The 21,872-nt window shown below is 50.9% G+C and overlaps 1 protein-coding gene across 12 annotated transcripts in view; it reads left to right on the top strand.

Annotated features, from left to right (window-relative positions):
• Positions 1 to 21,535, top strand: part of FAM3D (FAM3 metabolism regulating signaling molecule D) — a 34,552-nt gene extending 13,017 nt beyond the window's left edge. For 3 of the 12 annotated variants that reach the window (XM_045832264.1, XM_045832263.1, XM_045832262.1), the window contains 8 exons: positions 637 to 744; positions 3,982 to 4,005; positions 7,631 to 7,678; positions 9,128 to 9,186; positions 10,914 to 10,964; positions 17,109 to 17,193; positions 18,256 to 18,382; positions 21,118 to 21,535. In XM_045832264.1, coding sequence (XP_045688220.1) covers positions 680 to 744; positions 3,982 to 4,005; positions 7,631 to 7,678; positions 9,128 to 9,186; positions 10,914 to 10,964; positions 17,109 to 17,193; positions 18,256 to 18,382; positions 21,118 to 21,207 — 549 coding nt within the window. In that variant the 5' untranslated portion in view covers positions 637 to 679 and the 3' untranslated portion in view covers positions 21,208 to 21,535. Of the gene's footprint in view, positions 1 to 636; positions 745 to 3,981; positions 4,006 to 7,560; positions 7,679 to 9,127; positions 9,187 to 10,913; positions 10,965 to 17,108; positions 17,194 to 18,255; positions 18,383 to 21,117 lie in introns of all 12 variants that reach the window. The other 9 variants (XM_045832266.1, XM_045832265.1, XM_045832256.1 and 6 more) reach the window with 5 other exon arrangements.
• The last annotated feature ends 337 nt before the right edge of the window (positions 21,536 to 21,872 follow it).

Here is a 21,872-nt window from a genome sequence, read left to right as displayed (position 1 = left end):
GCACGTGTTCCTGTCGAGGACCTTGTGTGGTTGTCTGTGGTGGCTCTCAGAGGGTGTCAGTGGACAATGTGGGGACTAACCCACTCCCCATAAGCCATGGGCTCAGTGGCAAGGGTGTTACAATGTCCATCCACTCTGTCTAGACTGAAGGAGTCCAACTCAGAGAGGCCAAGCTCCTGTCAGAGATCACACAGCAGTGGATGGCTGCCGCGAGCACTGGACGCAGCCTTCCTGACTTCTGTGGCTCACCTGCAGGGCTGTCTGCAGCAGAGTCTGCCTCCTACCCCTTGCCTCAGGTTCCCAGGCCTCACCCCTAGAGATTCTCTCTCAGGGGGCTCCAGGACAGTGCATTTCTAACTTTTTCTCCTGCCGGTGCCACTTGGGAGAATGGGGCCCCATCATTTTACAGCGTGATCTCACCATTCTGTCATCTCATGGGTCACACTGGCCTCACCTCATGGGCCTGTGGACTGGTCCATGGTGTGTAGTGTGGGTATGGTATGGACCTACAACATGGGGGCTCGCCACATGGTCTCACTGTGGGGATCTGGCAAGGACTCGCATGTAGTCACGCTACATGGCCGTGCGATGCAGCCTGGTGTTGTGGTCTCATGGCAGCGTCTCCTTGCTCTACAGTACTACTTCGCCTCCTGGCCCTCATTTTTGTGCTGATCACCTCATGGGTCATTGTCCGCAGCTATATCAGCTTCAGCTGGAAAACCATCCGTCTGCCCCGCTGGCTGGGTGAGTGCCGCTCACTGCTGGGGGCAGGGCCTGTAGGCCAGGACCAAGGGCCAAGGGCCCATTCTTCCCTCCATCTCTGGTGACCCCAGAGATATTGGCAGTGTGTGGGCTTGCTTTTGGGACCCCAGCCATGGGAGGTGGGAGGTGAGAGAGGACACCAGGCTGTCAAAACCCCAGAGCCCATGGGGAACAGAGACGTGTCCCAAGGCCCTGGCCAAAGCATATGCCTACCTCAAGGGCTACTCTGGAAATGTGCCCCAAGAAGGAAGGACAGAAGGAGGATGAAAGAAGCAGGGGAGAAGGGAAGGGAGAAAACTGTCCGTGCATTGAGTGGCTTCCACCTGCACTTGCTGTTCCCTCTGCTGGGGACCTCCCTGTGGCCAGCTCCTGTCAGCCTTCAGGTGTCTGCTCAAGTGTCACTGCCTCAGAGATGTCTTCCCTGGCCACGCCAGCTAAGGCTGCATCCCCTCCTCCTCCTACTTTAGCCTCCTTCATGTCAGCCCATTTCCTTTGGAGCATCATCATCAACATTATTTGTTTGTTTACTGGGTTGTTGTCTATCTCCACCCTCTGGAATGTCAATTTCCTGAAGGCAAGGAGTTTATCTTGGGTATATCCATCTCTCTAGCACTTCATGCAGAGTAAATCCTTAATAAACATTTGGCAAGTGAAAGAAAAAGGGATGATGGATGATGGAGGAATGACTGAATGATGAATGAATGGGTGAACAGATGGATAGGTGATGGATGGGTGACAGATGCCAGCTGCTTTACATGCATAGTCCCCTGTAATCTGTACCAATTCCCCATGGGGTGGTCCATGGTGTGGTGTGTAACAGACTCATGCATGACCTCATGTCATGGCTGTATGCATTGTCTGAGAAAGAAAAGCTCAGGGAGATTGAGAAACTTACCCAAATTCCCATTGTAGATGTCAGAATAGGAATGGGAACCCAAGATTCCCAGGTCCAAATCTTATCAAAGAAAGGAGAGAAAGGGAAGGGATTTCTATCTCTGAATTTGTCCTCTTTGAAGACCAAGAACCACCTCCAATGACACAGGCAAATGTAACAACCTGTAGTGGACAGGTGAGCTCAGAGCCTCACAGCAGTGAAAAGTCAGTCACCCTGTTTCTAATACAAACTCCCCACAACAGAGTCTCACACACCCCTTACCTCACCCACTTGTCAACCAGGGCTCATACCCAGGGCAGGGTGATTTGTGTAGATGCTTGATGGCCACCATGTCCCTGGGCCCAGAGCACAGCTTTGTAGACTAGAGATTGACTGGGCTGTGCTGATGGCCTTGAAGGAGATGGGCCCAGGTCAGTGATGGAGGCTCAGGGCAGGAGTGGAGATCGGGGTGCCCTCCAGAGGAGAGGGCCCCAGGTAGAGGTAGGAGAGGGGACAGTGTTTGAAAGGAGACCCCACAAGTTGTTTCCCTCTCAGAACTCAACTACATGGGGTTTGGCAAATCAACACCTCCAACCAAAATCACCAAGTGCCTACTCTGGGTTAGGTCCCAGACCCTGAAATAAGGAACACGTGGCCCCAGCTGCTGGGGAGACAAACAGACTTAATTACACAATATACAAGAACAAGTATGCATTAGCATGATCCAGACTCTTGAGAAATGCTAAGGGTGGCAGGGAATGCTCCCAGAGGGAAACGTGACCGTCAAACCCCACTGGTGTCCAGGCACAGGAGGAAGTGACACTCACTTCAGAAGTTCCTAGCCTGGCTGCAGATGCCCACCTGGTAGTTAATACATTAATATAGAAGCACATACATTACTGTGGCACAAATTTATCTTTAATATTTTTATTACATATTGATATATAGTTGGTTTCCTTTCTAAACCAATCTGTTTTATTTTATGATATAATAACTTGCAATCTGTTACTGCAGGAAGTACTAAGTGTCTCAAGAGATCGGGAATAAATGTATTCACAGGATCTCCCAAACCCAGTGCCACAGGGGTCCATGGCACTGGAATCAGAGATTGGGAACTCCTGATTTACCTGTCCAGTTCAGCAGGGTTCTTTCAGGTGGGGGTGACAAACTGAACTCTAACTGGTTTAAACTCAATGGGGTGCCTTGTGTCCTGTAACTGGGAAGTCCATGGATATGGGGCTCTGGGTGTGGTTGGACCTAGTGGCCCCCACAAAGCCTCCAGAGTCTCTATGTCCCTGGGCTCTGCTTGTTGCTGCCCAACCTCATTCCATGGGCATCTTTCTCTCTAAGCAGGTGTGTGGCGACCACCCCTCCAGATGTTCATCTTCCAGTGGGGATGAAAGAGGCACCTCTCCCACCCCCAGAGCTATATTTCACCCCAGGGAAGGGCTGTCTCCACAGCAACGTATGTAGTATTAGGTCCAGCCTGGGTTCCAGCCTGGAGTCTTGGAGACAGGGGATAGGGACCCTCCAGGATGAACAGCCCCCTGATGACCAAATGGAAAATGTTTCAGTGTGGGGGTTCCCCCAAAAAGGAGAGTTCTCGCCCTCAAAATTTCTGTGGCCACTGGAGGCCCTGTCCTCCAGGACTCACCGTGTGGTGGGAGACCTAACGCAGAACCACAGAAACAACTGGGACACAGTGTGAATAAGATGTCAGGAGGTGACCGTGGGCCCTCAGGCCCACTGCAGACAGTCGGTGCTGGGGAACACCAGGAAGGCGACACTGACCTGGCCGATCAGCACTGGGGCCAGGGCACCCGGTACTGGGCTGGACCCTGACAGCTTGGCCCTCCCTGGGCCTCCTCCACAGCCTGTTCAGTGGGCGTCACGGCCTCCACTGTGCAGGCAGAACTCACGCCCAGTCCCACAGCCAGGAGTAGGGCTCAGCCTCCAGGGGTCTCACAACAGAGCCCCGCTTCTTTTTAACCATGACAGAGTCGTGTGTGTCTGTGTGTTCAAATGTGCATGAGTGTGCACACGTGTGCATCTGTACATGTGTGTGTACACACATATCTTTGTGTGTGCATGCATGAGCCCGTGTGCCTGTGTCTATGTGTGCATGTGTGTGTGTGTGAAGGGGTGTCAGTGGCAAGTGAGAAAGGACTCCCAGATGAGATGGGACTTTTAGCACATTTCAACACCCATCATGGGAGGGGGACTCTGCTCAGCCCGGCCAACACCACTCACAATTCCCTTCTCCCCAGCCCCCGCTCCAGGCCCCATCCTGCAGGGAGGGCCCAAAGCACTTTCTCTCTAACCAAATTCCTCTGTCTTTTCTCTAGCAGGTTCAGTCTCCAAGAAGACCCGTAAGTATCTCCCCAGCATTCCCTGTGCCTTAGAGTGAGATGACTTAGGGTCTCTAGTCCCAGCCCTGCAGGTCCCAGAAAAATCTCCTTTTCCAGAATCTGCCTGGCCCTCTTGTCCCATAGCCCAATGTGCCTTCTGAAGCCCCTGAGCCCTGTGGCACGGAAGGCCCCTTCTCAGCCATTCAGACTAATAGGAGCAGCTCGGCTGTCCCCGCTTCTCCGGTCCCCCCATCCCCTCTGACTCTCCCCACCTGGCTGGGATCCCTGAAGATGGAGCTGTGCTTATTATCACCATCGCAATGACCCCAAGCTTGGCTCATGGCCCCTGCCTGCCTCAAAGTACCACACTAGCACCATATCAGGCACTACAGGAACCACCCCCACCCCAGGCAAACAAAAAGGGGTGCTGATTGTCTGTGGGGGTAGAAGTGCCAGTTGTGCCAGGAAAGATAGGGCAAAGTGTTCTAGGCTCCAGGAGGGTGACCCCCTGCCAATGGGATAGGATCACGAAGGCATCGGGGAGGAGGTGACTCCTCAGCTGTGCCTTGTGGAGGCAGGAATGGCCTATGCAATGGCCCAGAGGCAGGAATGCTGGGGCTGCATGGAGACCTTGGCAGCAAAGTCAGGGACATGAGGAACGAGAAATGCAGACACCTCGAATGCTGGATACTGCAGACATCTGAACAGCAAGGACCCCAGCTCCCCAGGTGGGGGAAGGTGGAAGGGAGAGACAGCTATGACGGTGATAATTGTAATGATGATTGAGTGCCCAACAGGTGCCAGACAATGCATCTGGAATTTTACAGACATCTCATGAAATCCTGACCACAATCCTATGTAGGTGATATAATTATCCCCATTTCATACATGAGGGAACTGAGGCTCAGAGAGGTGAACTCACTTGGCCAAAGCAACAGAGCTGTAAGTGGTGGAGTGGGAGTCAACCTCCCCACCTAGTGTGAAGCCCACTCTCTCAACACCTCCTTAACAGAGGCAGTACCACAAGGTCCCCCCAACCCCTCTCACCCCAATGTGGTGATGACTGAGGAGGAATGCAGCTCCAGGAATGGGCTTTACCTGATTGAGAGGCCTGGGAGGCCCCGTGCACTGGGAGATTACAGAGTGCAAAGACTGTAAGAATGAACACAAGCCATACACCCTACACCTCCCTGAAGCCTCCTCAGTCATCTTCTGAAGTACACAGAGTCACAGCATTTTGGAGTTGAACACTCAGATGTCATCTGCAGGGAAGATGGCAAATGCAGCACACCCGCTTCCTCCCACCTTGCCCGCTCCCACAGCAGACATCACCAATCAATCCCAGCACTCTTTCCCTCCAAACCCACTAAATCTAATAGTAGATCCATTGCTGTTAAGAGGGAAATCTATTTGACAACTCTGGTCTAAATCAACTTCCTCATTTTACAGTTGGCAAAGGCAATGGGAGAGATTTCTGGCAAGTCACACAGCAGATTTCTGAAGAGCAGCCCAAGCTTCCTCATGTACCCCCTCCAGTGCTCAGTGCCATGTCATAAGCCACAGCACCAGGGGCTCCCACAGAGGTGGGGCAGCTGGAGGGGCGGCCCTGAAGCCCAAGCCCAAAGAGCAAATCCCCTGCCTCCCAGTGACTGGGCCCCTGAGCATCATCCCCTTCATCCCTCAGCTTGACTGTGAAGGCTGGATGGTCAGAAAATCAATTCTGGAAAAGCCTGCTTAAGCCGACCTGTTGACATCGGGTTTACCAGACTTAACTGCAGTTGCTCAGGATCCGGGCAAACTCTCAGGTGGTTCCTGAGGCCTGGAACAACCTGCCAGCATAGGTGAGACCCTCTGGTCTTGAGAGTAAACTGCCCTCTCTGTGAGGGGGCAGGTGGTCAGAGGTGGGGCTGCAAGCCTCATAAAAGGACCCCCTCCTGAGCCTCATCCTCAGCCAACCCCACTGGCAGGGGCTGGGCCCCTTTGTGGAGAGTCCTGTCCCTGTCTTCAGCCTTCTCTCTCTCTTCTGAGCCAGAGGCCTGGGCATGCACTCTCTCCTGAACAGCCCCCCAGGCATGTCTCCACTCCCAGCCCTCTCTCTGGTGATCAGGTCCTGGTTGAGCTCTGGTTACGGCCATCAGGTGGGTGTGCTAAAATTCAGAGTGAGGGAACAAACTGCCTAGGACAGACATTCCGCTCAGGTCAGCCGGTCTACAAACTCAACCAAGGGGACCAAAACCCAGCCCAGGGCGGCAGAGTGCCCTGGCATGGGCTACATTCACTCCTAGGAAGGGGCTCCTTTTCCCACTCAGAGGCGCCATGGGCTTACCAAGCCTGGCACCAGTGGGCTGTGCCCCTCAGAGGGGCGCTTCTTCCTGACTCACATAGAGACTTTCCATAAACTGGCAAAGGCGCTGGAGACGATCCCCATCCTGACCGCAGCATCCCTCCTGGCCTCAGCCCAGCCCCTCCCAAAAACCCTGTGTGGTCATTCAGTGAACACTTACTGAGTGCCCACTCTGTGCCAGGCAGAGGAGCTTTTGAAACGATTTCACAAGATGATAAATAGAAAGCACTTGCCCCCATGCCAGCACACAGCAAGCCCTGGGCGTGGGCCCACTTCTCCCGGCAAGCCTGTGGGTCTGCTCCCAGCTCACACTGGCACAGCTCAGCCAGATGCCCGGCTTAGGGGCTGGCGGGGAGAGAGGCTGCCCAGCCACCACTCTCCCTTTGCAGGTGAATTTTCTCTAATTCCATGTTTACCAGTCCTCCCTAGTGTTACCTTCACAACTGTCAAGTTGTGTTAAAAACACCCATTAGTATAAATTAGAACCTGCCAGGTGGAGGGCACACAAGCTGACATCCCAGCTCGAAAACAGCCTGCTGAGGGCTGAGTGGCTCAGCAGCTGTGTTTGGGGATCCCACCTACGCGGCCCGCCTTTCACCGGCCTCCTGGGTCGGCCCTGTGAGGGCCACACGGTGAGGACGCAGGTCTCAACAGAGGTGCCACATAGTGAGCCCTCCGTGGGTTCCGAGGATGGTGCTAAGCACTGAGAGGGAGAGCCAGCACACCTGCCTGTTCCCTGTCATCTCCCAGGGCCCAGCCCATGGTAGATGCTCAAGGCATGAGTGATGCCTAGATGATGACAAGAAGAGAAATAGTCAATAGTAACCTCTGCTCGCTTATTCCTCACAAGCACCCAGTGGGGCAGCCACCGTAGTTATCCCACTTCACAGGCAAGGAGGTTGAAGACTTGCCCAAGGGAACCCATTGGTAAGAGACCCTCCTACCCACCATGCCAGGACCCCCAGGAGGTTGTCGACAGGGGCCTCTCTGGAGGAGAGGAGCTCAAAAGGCTGCTGTGGCCCCAGAGACATGTTCTCAAGAGAATCTCTTAATCACGGTGACCCTGTTATCACCACCACTCATGACTCCGCATGCACTGACCGGGGGCCTCAATCGGGCACTGTGCTGGGGCTGGGGCTGGGGCTGGGGCTGAGACGGGAAATCCCAGAATGTATTCTGGGGTGGTCCAACATACCGCTGCTGCCACCAAGGTGGGTCTGTTCCCTCCCCAGGGGTCGTGAGGAACAAGTGTGACCTCAGCAAGCCCTGCCCAAACAATTTCTTTGCGTTTAAAATCCTCAGCGGGGCCGCCAACGTCGTGGGCCCTTCCATGTGCTTCGAAGGCCACATGTAAGTACCGGAGGGACTCCTGTGTTTCTCTTCTTCGGTTTCCATCATTCATTCATTCATTAACTAACTCAGAGGCTTCAGGAGCAGATGCTGAGACCAGCCCAGACGTTCCACATGCTTCCTTTAACTCTGGGTGGTTGAGTCACAAATAACAATAACCCTAACAGCTTCCATGTCTGACAGCACCTGACTGACTACAGCATCATCTTATTCAATCCACCAACACTCCCAGAATGTGGCTATAATTATTCCCTTTGTAAAGATGAGGAAATTGAGGCTCAGGCAGGGTCACCCAGCTAACTGGTGATAGAGCCAGGAGTTGAACTCAGGCCTGTATGGCAGCCAAGATGCTGGGCTTCTTTTGAAGGCAGATGCCTATGGGGAGAGTTCAAGATCAAGATCTAGGCATCAAAGTCTGAACCCAAGAGGTGCCAGGACTTGCAAATGCAAGAGAAAGGGGGTAAAGGCCATGGGATAGCAAGTTCATCCTACAGAAGCAGCCAGAGATGAGGATTTCAGTCAGGATTCTGAACCTAACTCCAACTCACTTGCACAAAGCAAGGAATTTATTTAGTGGTTCACATACCTAAAAGGCCAGAGGCAGTGGGCTTCAGGACCAGCTGCATCCAGGGGTTCAAGCCATGTCATTAGGGCTCCCTCTCACACCATCCTCAGCTCTGCTTTCCTCCGTCATTGCACTGTTTTCTTTACGGAAAATAGACTTCATGTCTATGGCCATACCACCCTGAACGTGCCCGATCTTGTCTGAAAATAGGCTTCGTCATATGGAAAGGAGGGAGGCCACAGCAGGCTGACACATTAGCCCAAGCTAGCACCCCACAGGAAAGAGAGCTTCCGCATCTGAATTGTCCCTGTAAAAGTCCCCAGACAGGGTCTCATTGGCTGGCTTGGGTCGAATGGCTGTGCCTGGCCCAATCACTGTGGCCAGAGGCACAGGATGCTCTGCTGTCCAAGCCTGGGGGAGAGGTCAGTCCTGAGAACCACATGGCCTAAGACGGAGAAAAAGGTTTTCCCAAGGGACACCAGGAGACAGAGTTAGGATACTGGGCAGACAGGGACACAGTCAGGCTCCATGTGGGGAGTCACAGACACCACTGAGGATAGCAGTGACACTCTGGGTTCTGCCTCCCTCAAGGCCTGGGTGGTTGGGCTGGCCCCACCTCCACAACCTGAGAGCCCCAGGCAAGGATCTTTCCTCTTCTCGGGGAAGACTGTTCTGGTCCAAACAAGCCATGAATGACTCCTTGGAGAATCCAGCCCACCAATCATTTCCAGAAGAAAACAGATGGCCCAAATCACTGTGGGTGCTTCCCGATGCCTCTGCATCGTGCCATGTGAGCCCTCTCAGAGTTCCAGAGTTGGGGCAGCAGAGGGTGCACTCCACACTCAGGACTCACTGTCATATTTTGTCTTTCTTTCCTTCTTCAGGATCATGAGCCCTGTGAAAGACAACGTGGGCAGGGGCCTGAACATTGCCCTGGTGAATGGTGAGTTGCTGATCTGCTACCCAGGCAGCCCCCACTGTGGAGTGTGCATCTAGTCTCCCAACACTGGCTCAGCCCCTTCCATGTGCCCTGGGTCAGCAGCATTGTCAGGAGGGGGGTCTGTCTGGCCTGCGGGAACAGGATGAAAGACCGGGTCACACCGCAGTCCAGCCAGGCCCCTGCCTGTGTGCCTGTCCCAGAAGGACACGCTTCTCCTGCGGGTTTACACCAACACCCATGAAACCACAGGAACAACATGAGGTCACAAAGCTGACCACACATCTTCATTCATTTACTCAACCAATTTTGACAATGGCCTGTGGCTAGCCTGGCTACAACCTGCTGCTTTTCTCTTCCCCCAAGTGCGCCCCTCCCGGGGAAGCCCTCTGGGATAGTATCTGATGAGATGCGCCCAGACTGGGGCCTCTTTCCTCAGCCCTCCCAAAGCCCAAAGACAAAACAACCACCAACAGTACTAAAAGCTAACATTTTTTGAACTTTTACTATGAGCTAGCTATTTCATTTAATCTCATCATCACACTAGAATGAACCATGCTCAGAAACCGCACCGAGTTCCAGGTCAGCAATGAAGCTCAGAGAGGTTAGGCAACTTGCCCATGGTTACACAGCCAACAGAATCACACAGATGTTAACCTGGATCTGGCTGGCTCCAGGTCTTAATCACTCCACTGAACTACCTCCCTAGACTAGAAATGTCCCCAAGGATGTGTGCGCCTACTGTATGGCAGCTGTGGGGAAGTCTGAGAAATCACTCCAACGAAAGGATTGTTAAAGATTCATGGCTCTTAACCTTTTAGGGGGCAGAGATTACTTTGAGAAACTATTCAAACTACATCTCCTTCCTTTAATTCCAGAAAAATCCACAAAGACACATCTCAGTTTAAAAGGTTCATATCCCCCCTCCTAAAATCCCCACATGAAATGTCCCAGGGGTTTGGAAATTAGTGACTTGAAGGATCCGGGAGGGGTCCTGCAAGGTGAGCTTCCACCCCCATCCCCACCCCCAACCCCACCCCTTCACGCTCTTCCGGATTCCACAAACCACTTGAGCGGGAGGAACCGGTGGTGGGATGTAGAACCGCCATCTCCTCTGCAACATCTCCATCTAGTGACAGAAAGTGAGAACTGCAATTTTCCTCCAGAACACCGGGTTCCCTGTAGCTCTTGGACCGTTTGCAAAACCCACAAAGCACAATTGAGATTACTGAACTCAGGGCACTGAGTACAGTTCAACCCACTGAAAATCTCTTTCCCTCCAAGAGTTAGAGGACTCAAATTGTAGATTTCCCATTTTGGTGGAAATAATGATGACAATTGTAGTTATTTTCATTACTATTTTGCCGCTAAATTGTGTCTTGTATGCTATTTCAAATATATCTTATTCAGTTCCCATAGCCCATTGTTCAGATGCAAAAATTGAGGTAAAACTGCTGAGTTGTTCATTAGGAAGTGGTAAGGCAGCACATAGACCCAGGCTGTTCGAATTCAATTCAGTTCCAGGGGCCCTCCTCCACCATGTCCTTGTGCCTCTCAGATCAGCCCAGTAGTTATTGGGCACCTGCTTAATCCTGCATGCTTTCTATGGGACCTGATTTTATTCCATTATTATTCTATTTCTAGACCTTAAACTACAGAGTAGTCATTTTCCACAAAATGACAGGTGGAATGACCCATTAAAGCAAATAATTGTCTGTTTTTTCATCCCTTAGGATCCACGGGAACAGTGCTGAGACAGAGCTTTTTTGACATGTACTCTGGAGGTAGGCACCTCTGTTGGCCATGAGGCCATGTGTGGGCTGCACTTCCTGTAGCATGGGGGCTGTAGGGGTGCCAGAGGGCGTGGCTCTTGCTTTCACAGAAGACTACGAGAAAGAGGCATGGTGAGAGTTCACACGGCCCTGCTGCCTTTGAAACTCCTTTCAACTGGCTATTGGACTCTCCCGGACACAGATCCTGAGACAAGGATTCAAGTGCCATGTTTTATTTGGGAGGAGGTGATCTCAGGAAGTATAGTGGAGAAGTGAGACAGGGAGAGGAACGCAGCCTATGTGGTGTGTTATCAAGCGGTCAAACACTGCAGGCAATGGGGACTCAGGAGCCGGCGTAGAATACATGCCTCAGAGGTATCCTGGAGGGACGAGGGTGCTGGGAACTCCCACCCCTAATTCCGTGGCACTTCCCACACTTGGCCTGTCCCAGGGTGCAAAGTGGATGTGGAGGCCAAAGATCTCCAGGCAAAGAAGTGCTGATGCTGGCATTGGAGGCCAGGCATGCATGCTCCTGGAGTCTGAGGATGAGGTAAACGGCTGGGTTAGCTCTGCCAGGCAAAGGGTGTTTCAGGCCACAGGACAGTGGGCCAGAGGAGAGGACAGGGCCTCCCGAGGCCCAGAAAGGACAGCTGTGAGGCTCCAAGCTCTCTCTTTCTGCAGCTGTCTTTTCTTCTCTCTGCACAGACCTGCTTTCTGAGCTTCCCTGTATATAGATTACCCCTCAGGAAGTCACGGTCCTCCCTGCCCTAAGCAAAGCCAAACAGGGCACTGACTTATCTGGGCTGGAAGTCCAAACATGTAAGTTCCCGCCAGCAGCTGAGGGTGGGGAAGGACTCTGTCCCAAAACTCTGACATCTCCCAAACTGGTGGAATTAGTCCTGGGCCTCAGCAAGGAATGAAAAGCAGCAGGGTAGCCCTTTGCAGCTGGGCTAAGGTCTGGGCTTTGCAAGGACTGGTTTCCATGGGGACAAATGAATTCAGCTCAGCCCACTTCTTGGAGCCCAGCCCAACTCAGTTTCCCTCCAGTGTGCCTACGGTCACAGGGCCAGCTCTGGGCTCCAGCATCCACATCCCCAGGACTCAGGGCATGTGACCATTCACCCCAGCTCCTCGCACAGTGGAAGGGGCTCTGCTCTCACCAATTAGCTGGCTTCCTTCTCCCCTGAATCCCCATCTTTGCCTCCACCTCCAGGGAAAACCTACCTTACTGCACCCACCTAAACACATGATCTCAAGAAAGGAGAAAGCCACCAGGCAGCAAAGAGCAGGAAGTCTCTGGGATTTGCGAACAGGGGAGGGCCTGAAAGTGGGAATGGGAGCCTGCTGCCCAGGGAACTGGGGCCTGTGTGGAAGGTGCTCTACAGCAGCACCCTTCCAGACGGGCAGCAGGGACCCTGCCTGGGCCCAGAGCTTCATAGCGCCCTGAGATGGCCATCCTCCAGCTGCATCCCATCTGCAGCCTGCCCTAGAACCCATGCAGATGTCTTCAGACCTGTCCCCCAAACTGCAGGCATGCCCCCAGGACCTAAGGGGTGGCTGTTGCTGCAAAGGGTGGGGTGGCGTGGATGGAGCTTACATGGGAAGGCAGGATGTCCATACACAGGCACACAAGGCCCCTTCTGGTGCAGGGTGGAGCTGGACATAGGCATGAGAAGAGATAGGGGCGGGCGATGGGCTGAGGGCCAGAGGTCTTCATTCGTTCTCTGTGGAGCACCCGAAAATGTTCCGGGTGGCCTGGGGCCATTTTTATGGAAGAGATCCGGTCTCTGGAGTCAGAGACCAAGCTGCATGACCTGAGGCAGGTGACACCTCTTGAATCTCAGTTTCATTACCTATAAAATAGAAGTAACTATGATGTCCACTTCATAAGGTTGATATGAGGACTAAATCACTTGCAATAATCGGTGGACAGGACCAGCCTGGCTGGTGGAGGAGCCTGGGGAAGCTCATTCAGTCTTTTCCCTTGCGTTCCCTCCTCCCTCACTCTGTCCTCCTGATTCAGAAGCAAGGAGGTCATCTGTCAGAATGAAAAGGGAAAAAAAAACAATTTAAAAGATGAAACCAAGTTTTATAGTGTCTTATTATGAACTTGGATGCAACCATGGCTGATGGAGAATGAGGAACCAAATCATAGTGAGAATAAGTCAGGCCTTCCCACAGGAGACAGAGGTCAGAACAGAAGGCACACTTCCTTTTCCCCAAACATCCACTGTCCACCCCAGACAAGAGCCAGATCTTGATACCAGCTAATGAATGCATGGTATTTTCAGAATGCATTCTCTTATCTCAGGGGTTCAAGGGCCATTTCACTAAGGGCCACTGTGGTGGTTGACTGGAAACTCTGTGTGACTGAACTGGTTGGCGGCCAGCCCTACTTGGGGGCTTTAACTCTTCCCCTGGGTCCTTGACATCCCCAGGGAATACTAAGAATCAGGGGGCTTCATGGGTGAGTGGCCTGTGGGCAGGCAGTCACACAGGTCCTGAACTTAAAGGAAGCGTATACTGGGTTAGATGTTCTGCCATCACAGTCCAGAAATTCTTAATAATTTTTTTTAACAAAAAGGCCCCATGTTCTTACTTTGCACTGGATCCCTAAAATTATGTAGCTCATCCTGCTAATAATGGTACATAATTCCACTATAGTGTACTGACTACATGCCCAGAGCCATTATCACATTTGATCTTTACAAAAATGCTATGAGCAAAACTATTAATCCTCGTTTTGCAGATGTAGCCCCTGCTTTACTCACTAGGCCAGTGTTGCCCACACATCAACCATACAAGAGCTCCTTGCACAAGTTATACCATGTCCAGAGAACCATCTGTGTTATTAATATTTTCCTTTAAATCAGCTCACTTTTTTAACCTAAGTAAGTATATCTTAAAAGGAAATTATATCATCGCCCTATACTTAACCATTAGTGCTTTTTGGGTCAAACCAATAAACACAACAGAAACAAATCAGTGTCCTAGAAGGGAGCAGGGAGCTGATGGCCCTCCCCCTCACAACTAGGCCTGCTCTCTGCCAGATGCAGACTTTTCATGGTGCAGGATGGTATTAAAGATGCAATAGAGCTTTGTTCCATGATGTAAGTTGGAGAGTTGTAGGAGCCTAATATTCTCTCTCAGTGACTCCAGTTGCCCACAGCCCAGTGGGCGTACCCTCCAAAGGAATCCAAAAAGACATATGCGCTCCTATATCCATTGCAGCATTATTTACAGTAGCCAAGATATAGAAGCAACCTAGGTGTCCATCACTAGACGAAAGGCTAAAGAAGATATGGGGTGTGTATGTGTGTATATATGTATATATATGTGTGTGTATGCAGTGGAATATTACAGAGCCATAAAAAATATTTTTTTTCTTTTATTTAAGTATATTTTATTGATTATGCTATTACAGTTGTCTTTTTTTCTTCCTTTTAGCCCCCTCCACCCTGTACCCTCCTCCTACCAGCATTTCCCCTTTTGTTCATGTCCATGGGTCATACGTATAAGTTCTTTGGCTTCTCCATTTCCCATACTATTCTTAACCTCCCCCTTTCTATTTTGTGCCTACCAATTATGCTTCTTATTCCCTATAACTATTCCTCCATTCTCCTTCCTCCCCCTCCCCCGATAATCCTCCATGTGACCTCCATTTCTGTGATTCCATTTCTGTTCTAGTTGTTTTCTTAGTTTGTTTTTGTTTTGGGTGGGGCTTTTTTTAGGTTCAGTTGTTGGTAGTTTTGAGTTTGTTGTTATTTTACTGTTCATAGTTTTGATTTTCTTTTTCTTATATAAGTCCCTTTAACATTTTATAAATAAGGGCTTGGTGATGATGAACTCCTTTAAATTGATCTTATCTGGGAAGCACTATCTGCCCTTCTATTCTAAATGATAGCTTTGCTAGATAGAGTAATCTAGGTTGTAGGTCCTTGCTTTTCATGACTTAGAGTACTTCTTCCCAGCCCCTTCTTGCCAGCAAGGCTTCTTTTGAGAAAGCAGCTGATAGTCTTATGGGAACTCCTTTGTAGGTAACTCTCTCCTTTTCTCTTACTGCTTTGAAGATTCTCTCCTTATCTTTCATCTTGGGTAATTTAATCATGATGTGTCTTGGTGTGTTCCTCCTTGGGTCCAACTTCTTTGGGACTCTGAGCTTCCAGGACTTGGATGTCTGTTTCCTTCACCAGACTGAGGATGTTTTTCTTTATTATATTTGCAAATAACTTTTCAATTTCTTGGTCTTTCTCTTCTCCTTCTTGCACCCCTATGATTCAGATGTTGGGACATTAAAGTTATCCCAGAGGTTCTTTAGCCTTTCCTCACTTTTTGAATTCTTGTTTCTTCATTCTGTTCCATTTGAATGTTTATTTCTTCCTTCTGTCCAAATCATTGATGTGAGTCCCAGTTTTCTTCCCTTCACTGTTAGTTCTTTGTATTTTTTTCTTTATTTCACTTTGCATAACCTTCACTTCTTCCTTTATTTTGTGACCAAAGTCAATCATTTCTGTAATCACCCTGATTACCAGTGTTTTGAACTCTGCATCTGATAGGTTGGCTATCTCCTCGTCACTTAGTTCTTTTTCTTGAGTTTTGACCTGTTCTTTCATTTGGGCTATACCTCTTTGTTTTGGCACACCTGTTACATCGTAAGGGACAGAGACTTAGGTATTCACCAGGGCAGGGCAACCCACTTTGCTGCACTGTGGGGCTTTATGTGGGGTAGGGGTCAGAGAGGGAACAGTCCCACTTGCTCAGCTCTTGGCCTTCTTTCAGTCGCTTCCCTCGCTTCCCACTAGCAGATTGTGCCCTTTCTGGTGCTGATTCCTGGGTGGGTAGGTTTGTGTACATTCTAGGACCCCATGGGTCTCTCCAAGAGACTCTCCTATGATACTGGGAGTTTCTCCTCCCACCTCAACACCCACAGGTTTTTACAGCTGGAGGTTTTGAGGCTTTAGTTTCCTGTGCTGGAACCCTGAGTTGCACAGTCTGTCTCACTGCCCAGTTCCTCCCAGTTTATCCTCACGCAAGTGTGGGATATCCCAATCCACCAGCCACCACCTTGTCACATGTTCTTTCTACCCCGGTTTCTTATCCCCACCCCCCCACCAGTCTAGATGAATGCTTTTTTAACTTCTTGGTTGTTGGACTCTCATACAGTTTGATTTACTGGCAATTCTGGTTGCTTTTTGTTTTTAAATTGGTTGTTATTCTTCTTTTCTTTGTGTGAGGAAGTGAAGCATATGTACCTATGCCCCCATGTTGGCAGGAAGCGCCCAAAAAGAATAAAATCTTATTATTTGTGACAACATTGATGGACCTACAGGATATTACACTAAGTGAAATAAGTCTGACAGAGAAGAACAAGTACAATATGATTTCACTTATATCTGTAATGTAAAAAACAACTAACCAAACTAACAAAACAGAACAGAAGCAGACTCCCAGACACAGAGAACACACCGATGGCTGCCGGGGGGAGGGGTGGCAGGGGGGGGAGATGAGTGAGGAAGGTACAGGGGAATAAGAGGACACACTCCCAGTTATAATACACAGAAGTCACGGGAATGTAATGTGCAGCACAGGGAGTATAATCAATAACACGATAACGACTTTCCATGGTGACAGATGGTCACGACTTCTCGTGGTGATCACTCTGTAAGATATATAAATTTGACCTTTATCGCTATGTTGTTCACGTGAAACTAATATAACATTATATGGTAACTATACTTTAATTAAAAAATAAATAAGTCAGTACAGACAAACTAGGCTCCTAACCAGTAGAGAAGGAGGCAGCTGGGGTGTGCAAAGAGCCCGGAGCTCCTGAGAGAGGACTGAGCTCCATCCCCTGAGAGAAAGTCTCTAATGGCCCTCAGACCAGTAGTCCTCACCCCCAGCTGCATATCAGAGTCACCTGAGGGACTTTCAAACCCCAGCACCACCCCCAGACCACCTGAGTGAGGACACCCGCACACCTGGGTTGGGAGCTCCACCCCACCATGCGACCTCCCACTGGGCCCTGAGTGGCAGATGGAGCTCGGTGTCAGCCTCCTGGGCCACTCCTGGATCGGGAGGGCAGTAGGAGAGAATGAGAATGGCCAGCAGTCTCCCCCCTCAGTGACCAGCACCTTGCTTTCCTTCCTCCCCCAGATCCTATGCTCCTGGTGAAATTCCTTAAAGAAATCACAGAGGACATGCTTGTGCTAGTGGCCTCCTACGATGACCCAGGGACCAAGTAAGTGAGAAACCCCCCTGCCAGGCCAGAGGGAGAAGGGACCAAATCTTCCAAGCCCTCCATCCCTTTCTAGCTCACCACTATTCCCATCTTCTGGAAACTTCTGCTAAGGAAACAATCAGACAAGTGCATAAAGAGATGTTCTAGGAGGTTCATTACAGCCTTGGTTACAACAGTGAAAACCGGACACACTCTCCCGTCCAGGATGACTGACCAGTTACAGAAGTCATGACGGGCAGATTATGGGACAGATTTTCTTACATACCTAAAAAGGCAGACTGCATCAAAAGTGGAGGGGTGGAAAATACTTAAGGACATGGAAGAATACTTATCCTTCAGTATTTTTTATTTTTTATTACAGTTTGCATTCAACACCTTTTTAATATTAGCTTCAGGTGTTCATCCTATAGTATTAAGTGAAAAAAAAACAAAAGCCCGTAGCCGTAGTTGGGGGGCTAAGTCAGTCAGAGTGTCATCCTGTTCACCAAAAGGTTATGGGTTTGATCCCTGGTCAAGACACATACCTAGGTTTCAGATTCAATCCCAGGCCAGGGCACGTACAGGAAACAATTAATCAATGTTTCTCTCGCACATCAATATTTCTCTCTCTTTCTGTCTCTTCCTCCCTCTCTTCCTCCTTCCCTCCCTCCATTCATCTCTCTCTAAAGTCAGTGAATATATCTTCAGGTGAGGATTTTTTTAAATGCAGGTTATGAAAGAGCTGGTATGATCCCACAACACTGGGGAAAAAGACATGAAAGAAATATATTAAAATTTTACAATGATTATGTCAAAGGAATTAGACTGTAATTTTTAGTTACTTTGTGATGTTCAATATTTTCCAAATGAGCATGTATTACATCTGTAAACAGAAGCAAAACTGTCCTAACGCCTCTCCAGCTCCCTCTGCATGGCCTTCAGGGGGGAGTCCTAGCCCCCCACCCTGTTTCTCCCGAGGTGACTCCGCAGGCTCTGTCACACGTGGCCAAGGGGCGCCCAGTGCTTGCACAGCTCACCCTTCTCCCATCCCGCGGCCTGACCGTCCTCTCCTGTCCTCTGCAGAATGAACGATGAGCTCCGGGCGCTCTTCTCCAACTTGGGCAGCTCCTACGCCAAGCAACTGGGCTTCCGGGACAGCTGGGTCTTCTTAGGGGCAAAAGACATCAAGAGTAACAGCCCCTTTGAGCAGGTGGGTTCCTGGCAGCCTCCCCAGCCCAGTGAGGGCAGCAGTGTCAGGGACAGATGGACAAGGACTGGGGTGGCTTGGGAAGGACACACACGGCGGCGTGGGGAGGGCCACTTGGCTGTCATCCAGCCCAGAGGTCAGGGTGGCCCGCATGGCTAACCCCCCAGCAGGAAGTGGCCTTGACCATTTTACAAAAATATATATAAATGCGTAGATTCGTAAGTGCCAAAAAGGAGGAGAAGGAGAGGAGAAGGGGACAAGGACAGCGAGGCTTGGAAGAAAGAGAAAGGAGCGTGGAGAGGAAGGCTGTGTGGTGGGAAGGGGAGCCTAGAGCCGGGGTCAGAAAGCCTGGCTTCTGGCCCCACTTAGCCAAGCCCCACCTCCCCCGAGGCCCAGGTCTCCCCAGCTGTAAAGTAGGGAGGGGTTGGGTGAGGGGAGCCTGAGGCCCCTTCTAGGTTCCCTGTGGAGAGGGTGAACTTGCCCCAAGAAGGGGACAGAGGAGAGCCCACCTGAGTATGTGGGAGGAGTCAGGAGGGCTCCACAATATCCCACTCGCAGCCACTATCCAGGCGGCCCGAGGGGAGGGGGTCAGGGAGGCACCCAGAAGTGGAGTTTGAGGAGTGCTCACTGGAGGAAGGGGGAGTTGACGGAGGGTTGGGGGCCCCAAGGAAACACTTCATCTTCTCCCCTTGGCCACGCAGACCCCATCTGCACATTCCCAGCTCAGAGCAATTCTGAAACCCGGGAGAATTGGCCAGGCCTTCCCTGGCATGGTGAGGAGAAGGTTCAGCTCTGCCCAGATCCAAGACGGGGAGCTAAAGGTCAATGATTCAGACACACAAGACCACTGAGGGGCCTGGACTCTGTCCTGAAGGCTGTGGGGAGCCATGGGAGGCTTGAAAGAGAGAGAGAGTTACAAAAGCAGATTGATAATAAGAAAGCCTAGCACTCAGCAAGCACTTGCTCTGTGCAGGCACCAGACCAAATTCCGCGAGGGGTCTGACATTAATACCCACCATGAAGTAGGTACAATTACGATCCCATCTCACTGACGAGGATCCCAAGCCCTGGAGCAGTTTTAACCAGCTCGCTCGGGTCTCAGTGATGCGAATGGATTTCTCATCCAGGTCCACTGCCTCCACAAACAAGTGTTTCCAGTCGTGACCACTTTCAGAGCGGCCGCCCTGGCTGAGCTTGGGGAGCACTGCGGGAGGTGAACCTTGCGAAGGCAGGGAGGAGGGCTGCAATGATCGGATACCTGACCAGCAGCTGGCAGGGCAGGGGCTGCAGGGGCAGAGCAGGGGCAGAGTCAAGAGGCCTCATGCTGAAGCCAGGGAGGACGACCACAGTGGGGCTGCAGTGGGGTTTTCCTTGTCTGGAAAACGTGGGCCTAGTTCGTATGCACATGTTTCAAAGAGAGGTAACTAGAAATTACTTTTTTTAAGATTGTGTTTATTTATTTTTAGACAGGGGGAAGAGAGGGAGAGAAACATGTGTGGTTGCCTCTAGCACACCCCCCACTGGGAACCTGGCCCACAACCCAGGCACATGCCCTGAGTGGGAATTGAACTGGTGACCCTTTGGTTTGCAGGCCAGCACTCAATCTACTGAGCTACACCAGCCAGGGCTAGAAATTACTCTTTAAAAAGCAAACAAATAACACAAAGTATGTTGTGCTGGAAGTAAAAAGGAAAGGACCCTCTGGGTGAAGAACACAGGAGGCGGGGCCAGGGTGTCCAGAAGGTCCTGTAGGAAGTCCTCAGGGGAGGGGTGGGGGCAGGCTTTTCCAGGAATATGTAGGGCAGTCACTGCTCCTCCTTAAAGCACAGCTTCCAGACCCATCAAGACTGGACCAAGACAGCAAAGGGGAAGCACATCAGTAGAAGAAAGTCAGCATCATCCTTTACCTGAAATTTAGTATCAGCTTCCTGGGACCCACCACCCAGAAATGAACCAAAGACGGTGATGCCATAAAGCCGTCGTGTCCTTGCTCCCACACGAGGGAAACTGGGTTCTGGAGAAGCAGCGTCTGGAATCTACTCTTTCTCCCCAAGGGTTAGCCCAGTGACTCCGACTGCGGATTTTGCCATTTACACTTTTCTTTCATAAACTAAGCCTGGGCATGTTAAAGACAATCTTACCGGATTTTATTTCCTTTATATATTATTTATATGTATTATTAATATTAAACAATATTAGACAGTGGTTCCACTGTGTATGTACCAGATGGGTAGCCATAAGCAGGCCCCCTTTGCCTCATTTTCCCCATCTGTGTAATGGGATGATGATAGTATGCTTTTCTTAGGGCTACTGTGAGGATTAAATACATAAGGCACCTTGTGCCTGGCATAGTGCAAGCATTCAATAATTGCTACTATGCCTTTTCAATTGTTGCTATTATTATTTTGGATATTCTAGAGGGACTGATGTGGAATTTGGCAGAGGGGCTAAACTCTGCAGCCCCACCCCTATCCTCAGTGCCCCACCCCACCCCCCATGACAGACAGTGACTAGGCTCTGATCCCATCTCTGAAACCTTGGGCAAGTTCCAGCCCCTCTGAGCCTCAATGTGCCCATCCGTGAGGTGGACTGGTAACATCCAACACTGCCCCGCATGGGGCGATGGTGAGGATGAAGTAAGTGAAAGCATTTGGGTTTTAAAGCACAGTGTAAATGCAGGTGTGAGTCCTGAACAGCCTCCCCCATTGTCTGTTTCTCCCTCTTCTCTCACTCCCTAGTTCTTAAAGAACGACCCCAACACCAACAAATACGAGGGCTGGCCAGAGCTGCTAGAGCTGGAGGGCTGCGTGCCCAGGAAGACATTCTAGGGCTACTGCAGCTCCTCCCGGGTTGCAAGAGCTGGACTGGCTGGAGCTGAAGGACAGCGAGGACGAGGGACCAAGAGACTGTTGCAGCCGTGTGGAGCACTGAGGGTCCATGCACTCTCTGCGCACTTCCCCTTTTCAGGAACAAAGCCTCGCCTTGGCTGAGGCACTGTCCCACCTAGAGGGGGCCAGCCTCAGAGGATCCTCCTGGGGCTGCTGCCTGTGGAGAGAACAGGTGGACTTTCCCTCAAGGTCTCTGACTGTTGCCCCTGAGAAAGGATGGGCTCTCCACACCAAGGCAGAATTAAACTTTATTATTGCTGACACTGAATGAACTTTCTGAAAACTCGGTGTGCAGCATTCCTCCCTGCGATCGGAAAGGTCTAGATTGGGATTACTTGGGCTGCAAGTTTGAACAGGTTGGTGACAGCTTCTGGCAGCAGGTTTGCAGCTGGAAAGGAGGTTGACTTCACAAGGATCTCTGTTCAGGTGTGAAAAACTCCATGGTTCCCAGCGTAGGGTGTGAGATCCAGAGGAACAGAGCCGAGGGCTGGACGCTGGACGTGGAGAACACTGCACCTGCTGCTAGAGTGACAGCCGGAGGGGACAGGGAAGTGGAGGGTTCTGGCAGAGGTGGGAGAGAGTAGGCGGGCTGAAAGGCAGGCTTA

The sequence above is a fragment of the Phyllostomus hastatus genome, unplaced genomic scaffold, assembly GCF_019186645.2.
Source record: "Phyllostomus hastatus isolate PE091 unplaced genomic scaffold, TTU_PhHast_1.1 phas_contig_16, whole genome shotgun sequence".
NCBI classification, from domain to species: domain Eukaryota; kingdom Metazoa; phylum Chordata; class Mammalia; order Chiroptera; family Phyllostomidae; genus Phyllostomus; species Phyllostomus hastatus.
This window is presented reverse-complemented; position numbering and strand designations above follow the sequence as displayed.